Below are 13225 nucleotides of genomic sequence, written 5' to 3' on the forward strand. Positions count from 1 at the left end.
ACCCCACTGTGCTGGTGGCCCAGCTGCTCACATGAGTTGACTGTGTGGTGAGCAGGCGGGCAGAGTCTCTGAATCTGTGTAGGAGGAAGATGCTGGAGAACCAGGGGAACAGAATGTGTCTGAGGGCTCAGGAAGGTGATGAAGTGTCTTTGCTCAACTTCAGACAACACAGGTTAAGGCCATGTGGGTTCTTGAGTGACAGCACCAGCAGGACAATGGAGGGTCTAAGTGCCCTCTGAGCCAACAGACCTGAGGAAGGAGAGGTGAGTGAGAGGTCATCCTACTTTCCCCCTTGTGTACAGTGACGTGTAGAATCAATACAGTTAGTATATCAGGGAGACAATGAGGCAGATTTGTAGCAGAATAGGTGGTGGGATTTTTAGGGAGATAAAATGTCATAATATTAAAAAATAGTTTTTTCCACTTTCTGCACTTTCTGAATTTCCTTTTTCCTGCGTATCTTCCTATTTCTTCATCATGTGTCAGATCACAGTCTCTACAAGCAGTCCCCAGACAGAATCAGTGGGAAAATTTTAGTGAAAATTTCGAGTTACAAATGTTCAAATTGTTTTTGAAATGATAGCAAGCACAATATCCTAATGCTAACATTAATTGTCTCAATTAACTTTCAGAGAAAAAAATATGAGTATTAGAATTCCTTAACCTGGGTTTAAAGAAATTATTTTAGTAACATAAACTGGAAGGGGTAGGGTATAGAATTTATACCAAAGAACATTGGAAGGATACAGAATAATATGCCAAGTTCTTTTTCTCAAAAGTTATGAATTTTAAGCTGTGGGAGACTGCTGGAATAGAAACGTGAATGGAATCGAGTCAACACACACAGCTGAGCATACTGCTCTGTGGCTTCTATTCAGTGGGATTAAAAATGGTGGTGCTGTTGAGGACTGATAAGAAGAACCTAGAGAGAAAACCCAGTATGTTCCTTATGGAATCATAGGAGGAAGGGCCATCTGCCTGGTTTCCTGGGTTGTGTATGCTGCTGCTAAGTCGCTTCAGTCCTGTCCAACTCTGTGCGACCCTGTGGACTGTAGCCTTCCAGGCTCCTCTGTCCGTGGGACTCTCCAGGCAAGAATACTGGAGAGGTTTGCCATGCCCTCCTCCAGGAGATCTTCCCGACCCAGGAATTGAAACCACGTCTCTTATGTCTCCTGCATTGGCAGGCGGGTTCTTTACCACTAGTGCCCCCCGGGAAGCCCCTGTTGTGTCTCGGCCACTGCACATGTCACAGGAAATGAGTGTGTGGCCAGGGACTGAGATCTTCCATCATCAAGGGCTCAGTGATGTTCCTGTGCAGAGACCCAAGGTCATGTCACCTAGTCACTGTCCCCTTAACTCAGCCGAGCAGTCTCCAGACATACTTGCTCCTGAAGGTGGTCCAGCAGAGGCCATGTGATTGGGTTGGGGAGATGCTGTATCATCAGTGATATAGGGAATGTCCAAAGGGTGCAAAACCTGGCAGATGCCGAGGAGATGGAGACCAACTTCCAGCATTCAGACAAGTATTAAAGATGCACATAGCAGCCTTGAGTAAAGAAAAAGAAAATGTCTGAATAAGTAGGAGGTTTCTGTTTTCTGACCCAGCACCCCTAGCCTGCCTGCTGACTCAGATTTCAGGACTCTCCTCTCTCATGGAAGTTACCTTATGAGGCCTCAAATCTCAGGTGGATTTATGGTTTCCAGCTGGGTTGGTGCACTTGACCCAAGTCAGAGCTTCTGTTCACATGAAATTTTGGAAAACAATATAAGAGCAAAATGTTGGGTAAACATTGGCTCAACAAGAAAAGAATGTTTTTTACTTTGTTATTTCAAGTCATCTAATTCTTATACTTTCCATTTTCCCCTGATATTATACAAATATGAATTTTCCACTTTACATTTTCTTTATTGGTAACTTTTTCAGTGGCTAGATTTCCAAATTGTCCAACATTCATGGAGATTTTGGAGAAGGCAATGGCACCCCACTCCAGTACTCTTGCCTGGAAAATTCCATGGATGAAGGAGCCTAGTAGGCTACAGTCCATGGGGTCACGAAGAGTCAGACACAGATGAGCGACTTCACTTTCACTTTTCACTTTCATGCATTGGAGAAGGAAATGGCAACCCACTCCAGTGTTCTTGCCTGGAGAATCCCAGGGATGGGGAGCCTGGTGGGCTGCCATCTATGGGGTTACACAGAGTCAGACAAGACTGAAGCGATTTAGCAGCAGCAGCAGCAGCATGGAGATTTATGTCACATTTTTATCAGGATCACTTTATCAGGAGCTTAGAAACATGGTAGCATATTGTCATAAAAACAAAAAGTTCAAACAATAAATAAATACTTTGGGTTCACATGAATGTTCATTTCCTAAAAGTGCATCTGACTCCTGTTTCTAGTGATGGATGTATAAAATGTGAATACTTCAAATAGATCCCATTTTTCGAAATCCTCTAAAAATACTTCTGAGTTTATCACAGGCATGCTAGTCACATTCTCTGACATGGCATGGATTGCATTAAATAATTTCATATCCACCTGGACTACATAATACTGTTTCTGGTTAAGGGGATAAAACTTATTAGAGGTCACTCCTTTCCAGATAATGGATTTCATGGTAAGTGCAATTAAAGCTGGATTCTTGATTATAATAGAAATTTTAAGAAACAGTATACATAGAGAATTTGTAACACATGCAGAGAACCGCTGGACTTCAGGAGGTATTTCTACACATATTCACAGTAGGAACAGTTTTATACCAATTCAGTTGACTTCTTGCTACCATCATCAGTGAGGAGCCTGGAGATGCTACACATTTTTCTCTGAGCAGGTAACTCACTGGACCCTGCATGGTGTATAAAGATCCAAACACAAACTCACCATACAGACTCAGCTTCTCACTGTGGCAGGAGCAGCTGCAGTGCCCAGAGGATGAGCTGACACCAGGATGGGCTGACACCAGGGTGGGCTCTCGTGGAAATGGCCTTGGAGCCACAAGAAAGAGACCATGAGCACCTCGGTCACAGGCACTGAGACCTCGGTCACAGGCACTGAGTCCTCGTTTTGTAAACAGAGATCAGGGCATCACTAGGACAACCTCCCACAGCCTCTTCCTTCCTTCTGACTAAGGCAGCTAATGCCCACAGTCCCTCCAGGGAAGGGCTGCCAGGTCCTCCCTGGAGCATCCACTACGTTCCCTGGTGTGTTTCCTGCTGCTCAGCAGGCTGACCTCTGAATGTCGGTTATGTCCAGATGGCTGATGTCTTTGATCAGCTGTGTCCGCACTGGCCTAGAGGCAGGGCTGCTTGCACCACAGGCTGAACCTACTGCACAGCCCTCTGAAATCTGGCAGATTCCATCTCACCTGGTCCATGAGCCAGACCAGCCCTCCTACGTGTGGACTATGTAGTGTCCAGAGGTCATAGAGGCTGTCAGATAATTCCTCTAAGAAAAAGACACACATTCACAACCGTGGAAAGTGATGCACATCCCAGTCTTGTTTATGGGACCCTTGAAAACTCTCTTACCATTGGGGGAAAACTTTCTGTGCAATTTGGTATCAAGTGTTCTTGTCCAGAAATATAATCTGGGCAGTACAGCCAACCAAGGGAGATCATCAACTACACAATGACCAGAAGATCACCAAGCAGCCCAAAAAGATTCCCAACTCCCTGCAGATGACTTTGTTTAGACACAACTTCTGAAGTGGTGCTCCAGGTCAGTTCAGTTCAGTTCAGTCGCTCAGTCGTGTCCGACTCTTTGCGACCCCATGAATCGCAGCACGCCAGGCCTCCCTGTCCATCACCATCTCCCGGAGTTCACTCAGACTCATGTCCATCGAGTCGGTGATGCCATCCAGCCATCTCATCCTCTGTCGTCCCCTTTTCCTCCTGCCCCCAATCCCTCCCAGCCTCAGAGTCTTTTCCAATCAGTCAACTCTTCACATGAAGTGGCCAAATTACTGGAGTTTCAGCCTTAGCATCATTCCTTCCAAAGAACACCCAGGGCTGATCTCCTTCAGAATGGACTGGTTGGATCTCCTTGCAGTCCAAGGGACTCAGTTAGGAGGGATTAAATTGGAATTATCTTTGTGTGTATCTACTGTTACCTGGTCCTTGTGTCTAAAGCACACCAGGAGGCAGTCAAGTCCATTTTCTAATACACGTTGCATGTTTTGTCCCTAAGTTTCTCTTTATTTGCGTATCACCTTGAATATTTTGATGCTGCGAGGCTGGAAATTCACTTTATGCCTCCTCTCTCTTTCTCTTGTGCTCTCTCTAAATCTTTGTTCTCTTTTAGTTCTGCAATTCTTTAATAGACATATTTTCTCACCTGCTTCTCATTCTGTTTTTTTATATATGTTCTAAGTGTCATTAACTCCCAACACTGAAAGTGTAGCCACAAACACTAGTAGTTTAGCTTGTGCGTGAGTGCCTGGTCGCTTCAGTCATGTCCGGCTCTTGTGATCCTATGGGCTGTAGCCCACCAGACTCCTCTGTCCATGGGATTCATCAGGCAAGAATGCTGGAGTGGGTTACCATGCCTTCCTCCGCAATCTTCCTGGCCCAGAGGTCGATCCTGAATCTCCTGCCTTGAAGCTGGTTTCTTTACTGACTGAGCCACCAGGGAAGCCCGGAAATTTAGTTTATACCAAGACAAGTGATTTGACTGAATCTTGAAACATTATTGTCCGTTTCAAACAAAGAGGCTTTGTATGTTTAGGTTGATTGTGACCAGCAATTATTTGGTATATTTTTATAATAGAATAAACAAATTGTCCTCCTTATGAAATAATAAATTATTTTGGAGGAATTACCTGAAATAATAGATTTCTATACATTCTAATAACTGGTTTTATAATTCACACAGGCTGTGGGGATACCAGAACAGAGAGACAACCTGTGGGATCGTGATGTTTCTGATTGACTAGGATAAGGGTATGAAATGTGAGTAACATCTGCACGAGGAAGTTTCCAGCAATTTATCATAGACTATAGTTCTTCCTTAATCTTATACCTTCTTATCTCCTCCAGGGAGTGCAAAAGTTATCCTGTTTAATATTCAATGTATGTACTTATTTTTAATATCTGATTCTTATTATCTCCTTGGTCTGGTAACTGTTTTAAAGAAGCCAACATGCAAAGTTCTGGAAGCACCAAAAGATGGGTTCAGCTAATGCTTCAGAGAGCGTTTGGACTTCAGTCCTGGTCTTGGTCAAAGTGACTAGATAGACATGAACTTCATGGTGGAGAAAAACCACTCTCACTTACTCATGAAGGCAATGTAGTTTTATTTTAAGATGAGGAATGGCCACAAAATACTTTATTCATCCCTGTGTCTTTCCTGTTCCAGAACCTTTCATTTGAGTTAATGGGAGATGAAAAGAAATGGTTACAGAGAATTTAGTTGATTTTAGATATCAGTTTAAGTGATTTAACTTGATTTTTTTCCCCTATAACATCTTGAATATCCCTTCTGTATTAGGATTTGTAAACTCCTGAAATCATGAATAGGCTAAAAAAAAAAAGCATTAAATTTGAGAATTCTCAGCTTATAGTTTCCTTTTCTTCAGGTACACCTGCTTATCTGGATGAAAAATTGGAGAATATTATTTCTTTTGCAATCTTGGTATACTATACAAATTCTCATTCAAAGGCAGCTTCAACTAAAACTTAAGGGACTAGAATCTGTGATTTGTTGCCTAAAATCTTCCAGTGTTCTCCACTCCTCATTTCTCAAGTGAACTAGACATTCTTAGAGGTCAAAGGAAAAAAACACATGTAGACAGTGGAAAAATATTAAACATTCAAAGAATCTGTGTCTTTTTAGGAGAATATATTTTGAGTACAAGGGTGAGTTTTGAGTGAAGATCCCAGAGGACATGAAGAGCTTATATGGCAGAGAGAGCTTGGGCGCGCAATGCAATGGAATGATTGTCTTGCTTTGCCCAGTTCGTCTGTGGGTGAGTGGGATACAGCGCACAGTGTCACTTTTCCAGACAAAGGCTCCATCTCCAGCACATGATTTCCTCTCTCATCCTCTTGATCAGTTGTGTAGACCTGCAGAATTGTTTACTTACTTTAAGAGAAAGGAAACAAAAACGAGTCAAACATTTAGATACTGATTCTATCATGACCATGAAAAGTAAGGTCTTAATGATGCGAAACAGATGGGCATGGCATCAAACCTGTTTCACCTGTGTTTTGAGAAAGGTTATACAGTCATGTTAGGGGAAGCACACTGATTGAAACCGCCCACCCTGGCCAGGCACCATAGTAACCATTTGCATGAGTTGTTTTATGACAGGAGATCCTGATAAGTAATACAGAACCAGTAAGCCACCACCAACTGAAAGAATTCGGGAAAGGTTGAAAGGAGACACCGTGTGTCTGTCCACTTCCCAGAATCCTTCCCGCTAGCATTCATCTTGGCTGAGCGATGCATGCACCACCAGGAAAGACTCTGAATTAGAATGATTGGCCAAAGACCACCTGGAAACTAATCCCATCACCATAAAACCCAAGACTGCGAGCCACGCAGCAGAACAGTTCTCCTGGGTTCCCCTACCCTGCTGGTCTCCACCCAGGTGCCCTTTCCCAATAAAATCTCTTGCTTTGTCAGCACATGTGTCTCCTCGGAAAATTCATTTCTGAGTGTTAGCCAAGAGCCCAGTTTCGGGCCCTGGAAGGGGTCCCCCTTCCTGCAACAGTCAGAGGATAAATACATTCACATAGATTTTTCTTTGCTTCCTAGAAACTAAAATGCTTTTCCAAAGACTGTGGGTGTCAATTTGCTTTCAAGTTTGAAAGGCAATCAGCTCCCTGGACATCACAGATGCCTTTGGGCACAAGATCTAGCCCAGCCCATCTGCAGCAGGGAGCACCCCCTGCTGGGTGGACTGCTCTCAACCCTTCCTCAATGACAATCTCTAACCTGTTCACATGAGGGATCCAGGTTTGGATCCAGGAGGTGAACAGGCATCTGTGTGTCTCTAACCTTGCCCGTGGCAGCATGGGCTTGTCTGAGAGGGTGGCCAGGTCTGCAGAAAACCCTGCACAGAGGGTGTCACAGTGTTACAGTCTCCATTCCACAGAAAAGGACAGCAGGAAAACAAGCTCAAACACCAACAGGACAGTCTCCACGGTCATGCATACCACACACTGGCTTCTAGTTTTAAGGAACTGAAACTAATAGTATCTGACAACAGAGACAAAAGTGCAAGGAACCTGCCTGCCTACGGCCTTCGTCACTCAGTTGACTAGGGTCAAGATTGGAGGCTCACAGAGGCCTGCCCCTCACCCGGAACTCATGGAGGCTATACATTCAACCCTGAAAAACTCTCCTTGTTGTTGGGTGGTGTGACGTGACTAGTGTGGGCTGCTATTTAGTTATGCTTACAGGCCTCAGCCTGGTTTGCTAACATACATGAGGCAGAGAGTGTTTTTAGAATGAGAAATCTTACACTTTCTGTCTAAAGTAGGAGAGGAATATTTTAAAGACTTTTTTCCTCACAGAGATTCAATTTCTAAGAGATTTTACATTTTCTGTAGATTTTAGGATAGTTATCTATGAGATAAGACAAGCATTAATGCTAAGTCACTTCAGTTGTGTCCGACTCTGTGCGACCCCATAGACGGCAGCCCACAAGGCTCCCCCGTCCCTGGGATTCTCCAGGCAAGAACACTGGAGTGGGTTGCCATTTCCTTCTCCAATGCATGAAAGTGAAAAGTGAAAGGGAAGTCGCTCAGTCGTGTCCGACTCCCAGTGACCCCATGGACCACAGCCTACCAGACTCTTCCATCCAAGGGATTTTCCAGGCAAGAGTACTGGAGTGTGGTGCCATTGCCTTTCCATGCATTAATAGAGACCTTTAAAAGTTTTCCAGTAATTTCACAAAAGAGACAAATTCTCTCTGAGATTCATCCATCTTAAAGAATATTTTGTAAAAAGGAGTTTCTGAAAACTTGACTTGTCATAAAAGAAAACACCACAGAATTCTCACTTTAATTCTTTTCCACACAATTTATGTTTCCATTCTCAGGACCGGATTTATTTGTTTCTTAAGACTTCTATAAGAAAGTACTAGAGATTGATGGGCTAAAACAACAGATAGGTATTCTGTCAGGACTGAAGACCTGAGGAATGAAACCAGGTGTTGTCCAGGCCGGGTCAGCTACCCTCTGAGGGGAAGGCACTCCTCACCTTTTTCCCTCTCTTGAGCCCCAGGTTTTCCTTCACCATTGGCACCATACGTCCAGTCACCACGTCTGTCTTCACGTGGTCTCTCTCTGAGTCTCTGTCTTTGTGTCCTTTGTCCTCTCCTTAGAAGGCCACTTATATGAAAGGCCCACCATAGCGCAGTATGACCACATCATGATCACCAAATGATATCAGTACTGGCCATTTTCTAAATAATGCCACAGTCAGAGGTCCTGGAGTCTACAATGTCACTATAATTCTTAGGGGAACAGCATTCAACCAGTAACAGTACATAAAAGCAATTCTTACTTTAATAGACGCTGAAGGATTCATATAAACCTAGCATTAAAATTTCTAATAGCTTCTTCACTTTGTTTTGTATTTCTTGAGGAAAAACTTCCTTGAGATGATGGGACAACATGGAAAATGTATGAGGGCTGGAATTTTCAGAACAGCGGCCTGCCACTTGCTAGACACCCCTATTTGTCTTGGTAGCTTCAGAAAGCAGGAAGAAAACCCAGGATAATTTTTTTAAAAAAGACAAAATCAAAGAAAGCAAAAACTTAAAGTATAAATAAATAAAAGGGTGAGTTACACTTTGGTGAACTGCTGCTGCTGCTGCTAAGTCATATCAGTCGCGTCTGACTCTGTGTGACCCCATAGATGGCAGCCCACCAGGCTCCCCCGTCCCTGGGATTCTCCAGGCAAGAACACTGGAGTGCGCTGCCATTTCCTTTTCCAGTGCAGGCAAGTGAAAAGTGAAAGTCAAGTTGCTCAGTCATGTCCAACTCTTTCAGAGCCCATGGACTGTAGCCTACCAAGCTCCTCCATCCATGGGATTTCCCAGGCAAGCGTACTGGAATGGGTTGCCATTGCCTTCTCCGTTGGTGAACTATGGAACATATAAAATTCTTTATCTACCTCTACTCGATGGTTCTTTTGAGTGAATGAGATTATTACCATAAAGTTCAGAGTTGAAAGGCAAACATTATTTTTGATCAGTTATCAAAATTTTTTTCTCGAGTATTTCTCAGAGAATATAAAGACGAAATATTATTATGGAATCTTGCAGGATATTGTATTAGTTCATTTGTCTTGATTAGTTTAGTCTGGTATTGGATTTAAATTGTCCGAAGTCTAAGAAAGCAAAGTCTTCTTTTATAATTGCAAAGATTCTGTTTTTCGGACAAAAGGAATTTGACATTGACATATTTTTCAGGAACCGTTCAATTCACCATGACCTGCATCAGGCTGACCCATGAGACTAATCCTGTAGTTTTCCTATTTAATAAAAGCTGGTGTGACAGACTGACCCCCTGAGCACTGGTGGCCTGGAGCCTGATTCCATAAGAACTGGACTTAAATAAAAGCCCAGAAAGCTGACAGTGATAGACACCGGCCACCCTGAGACATTCAAATAAAGAATCCAATCATGCTCTTCTCACAAACACCATCTCCTTTTGAAATGCAGGCTCATCACTGTGGCTTCCAACATACAGGCAGTGGGAGCCTTAGTTTTTCACACAGAACTGACAAGAACCAGGATATCCTGCGGAAACTGGTTCTACTTGATGAGAGTTAACAGAGAAAGAGTTCTGTTTAAGCACCACTGGGAAAAAGAGAAAACACAGTTATACATTTTTCGTGTTGTCCCATCATCTCAAATGAACTTTTCCTCAAGAACTTCTTTGATTTTATATATATATATATATGTATATACATATATATATATCAGAAATGATATTTAGAAATTGGAAATGATAATTGGAGCTCATAATATTTGTATGTCACTTGAAAATTTTTCTGTCATTTCTTTAGGATCCAGTCGGGATATTGTGTATATGTATATACATACATATCTATATGTGGCTTCCTGGTCGGGAAGATCCCCTGAAGAAGGAAATGGCATCCCACTCCAGTATTCTTGCATGCAAAATTCCGTGGACAGAGGAGCCTGGTGGGTGGGCTGCAGTCCTCAGTGTCGCAAAGAGTTTGATACATCTCAGCAACTAAAGAAAAACAGCAACATATATACATATAGATATACCGAGAGACAGACAGAAAGACAGAGAGAGAGACAGAAACAGACAAAGTAGACTCAGACAGGATTATGATAGCATATGCTCTAGGTTGAAGCAACTGGGTCTTGATATTTCATTTTACATAAAATTCTTACACATTTTTACTTATCTTGAACTGAACTATCAATTTTCTGCACAAGCTATATGATTTTCCCCCTGTCAATTTCTTTTAAGTGTCTTTGAAATTTAATTCACTAGGTGCCAGGAAAAGACCAGTTCTAACACCTGATTTCAACATTCTTAAACAGGTAACCTGAGACCTGCAGTTATTGGACAGATCTTGAACCAGCTCACCTCCACACTGTTGTTTGGAGAAATTTCTGAAGGTCAGTACTAGCTGTTCTGTTATCTAGAGCATCTGGGAAGAAAAGCGAGATGGTGGTCCCCTTCCAAATACTGACCCTGGACAACCTGTCTACATGTCAGGGTCTTCACTGCTTTCATAGAGCCCCAGCCCTTGTACCCTGTGTCCTGACAGTCAATCTGCGCTTTCTCAGTGAGATTCTTCTTCCCACTGTTCCCAGCAGTATACACTATAGCTAGTGGTATTCATCTAAACACACAAGAGCTTTACTTCACTTTGCTTGAGCTTGACCCCTCCCACTCTCCTCTGGCTCCGTCCACACCACTGCCCTGACCAGGGGATTTGCATGTGGTTCCCCAGGGAGGACCTTCCCTTGCAAGTCTGAGATAAAAGCTCAGCTATGGTCTTGCTCTGACTTATCAGGACTCCTCAGTTCACATTTCTGAACATGAGGTTCCCTGCTCAGCTCCTGGGGCTCCTCCTGCTCTGGGTCCCAGGTGAGGACAGAGGGGAATGAGAGGAGGCTGGGGGCCTGAGTTCTGGGGGCAGCTCAGCTCTCTATGGGTGTTCTGTGTACGTGTTTGATGCGTATGGCTTGTCGTGCAGATGAACATGGGATGTTAAGATCTGAGAGAGTGAGGAAAGTTCCAGAAGGAAGAAGGACCTGTACTCTGGTCAGGACTGTGACAGAGGATGTGGGGATGATGTAGGGGATGTTTAGCAGCTTCTTCACGGATGTCAGGTTCATTATCGTGATTGTACATTTTTGTTGTATGGATGAAAAGTATTGATAATGAGAGTAAATCGAAATAGTATTTTAGCTAACATAAATAAGAAATTGGAAATGATAATTACAACTCATAATATTTGTATGTAACTTGAAATTTTTCTGTCATTTCTTTAGGATCCAGTGGGGATATTGTGCTGACCCAGACTCCCCTCTCCCTGTCTGTCATCCCTGGAGGGACGGTCTCCATCTCCTGCAAGTCTTCGCAGAGTCTGAAATATAGTGATGGAAATACCTATTTGTACTGGTTTCAACATAAACCAGGCCAGTCTCCACGGCGATTGATCTATCAGGTTTCCAACCGTGACACTGGGGTCCCGGACAGGTTCACTGGCAGTGGGGCAGAGACAGATTTCACACTTACAATCAGCAGTGTGCAGGCTGAGGATGCTGGAGTCTATTACTGTTTTCAAGCTATAAATAATCCTCCCACAGTGATGCAGCCCTGAACACAAACCTCCCTGCCTGGGTGGCTCAGCTGCTCAAAGTGCAGCTTCTCTGGGGAACTGACGGCGGATGCTCTGAGTCTGTAAGAGGCGGCAGTCTCAGGGGAGGAGTTTGCAGTGAGGGCTCTGGATCATGAGTGTCTTAGCTGTTCTTCAGGCACCACATGTTAAGGTCCCATGAGCTGCACAGCCTGGTCCTGGCAGAAGCATCAGAGACTGTAGGGGTTCTGTGTCCTATAGCAGCCAGTTCTCTGAAAGGGGGGCTGAGTGAAACGTCAGGTATTTCTTCTCACCCAGGTTACCATTGTCTCATTGGAGTGATATGGAGGAAAGCTCAGGGAAAGGAACATAACAATGGTATTTGCTCCCATCTGAGAGAAAACGGATGGAACCATGCATTCTTGTTCAGAATTTGGCTTGTATTTAACAGTTGTATATATTTGGAGATTTATTTAACCTTTTCCCCTAGGTTTGCATGCATAATAAGCCACTTCGGTTGTATCTGACTCTGCGACACCATGAACTGTAGACTGCCATGCTCCTCTGTCCATGGGACTTCCCAGGCTAGAATACTGGAGTAGGTTGCCATTTCCTTCTCCAGGGGATCTTCTCGACCCAGGGATCAAACCCACATCTCTTATATCTCCCCACTGGCAGGAGGGTTCTTTACCACTAACATGATCAGTAAAGCCCTTTTCCCTTGGTTTATTGATCTGTAATGAAGGAAAATAAAAGATTTTATTCTCTTTAGCAATAAAAATGCTGAAACTTGTTATAAGAATTAAATAGATCAATACATACAAAATAGTTATCATATGACTGGTAAAGTCTGTAAGTGAAAATGAAAAGTGAGTGGCAGTGTGAGTCGCTCAGTCGTGGTTTGCAATCCCATGGACTCTAGCCTGCCCGGGCCCTCTGTCCATGGAATCCTCCGGGTTTGCACTCAGTAAATACTTCTTGCCTTTGTCAGTTTGCTTCATCTTGTACTTAGAGAGACGCGGTCTTTTGCACAGTATCTTAATTTCAAATCATTCCTTAGATTCTCTTTATCTTTGGTAACTCCAACTTTGTTAAGTGGTGCAGTATTGTATTTTCTATAACCTACCAAGAAGTGGATAAATTTCGGAAAAAAGGAATATATATATTTGTTGTGTTTAGTTGGTCAGTTGTGTTCAACTCTGTGACACCATGGGCTACAGCCCACCAGGCTCTGTCCATGGGATTCCCAAGGCAAGAATACTGGAGCAGGTTGCCATTCCCTTCTTGAGAGGATCTTGCTGACCAAGGGATTGAACCTGATCTCCTGCACTGGCAATGGCAAGGCGGAGTCTTTATATAGACATCAGAGGGGCTCCAGGTAACAAGGAGTCTGACTCCATTGTTAATTAATATGGGATCAGTGACACC

At 43.5% G+C, this 13225-nt stretch overlaps 1 gene segment (V, D, J or C); it reads left to right on the forward strand.

Annotated features, from left to right (window-relative positions):
- Positions 1 to 11018: 11018 nt before the first annotated feature.
- LOC120852257 lies at positions 11019 to 11821 on the forward strand. The segment is given in 2 exon segments: positions 11019 to 11082; positions 11490 to 11821. Coding segments are annotated over 2 exon segments (381 nt in total).
- The last annotated feature ends 1404 nt before the right edge of the window (positions 11822 to 13225 follow it).

Source organism: Oryx dammah, unplaced genomic scaffold (assembly GCF_014754425.2).
Source record: "Oryx dammah isolate SB20612 unplaced genomic scaffold, SCBI_Odam_1.1 HiC_scaffold_25, whole genome shotgun sequence".
Classification (NCBI taxonomy): Eukaryota; Metazoa; Chordata; class Mammalia; order Artiodactyla; family Bovidae; genus Oryx; species Oryx dammah.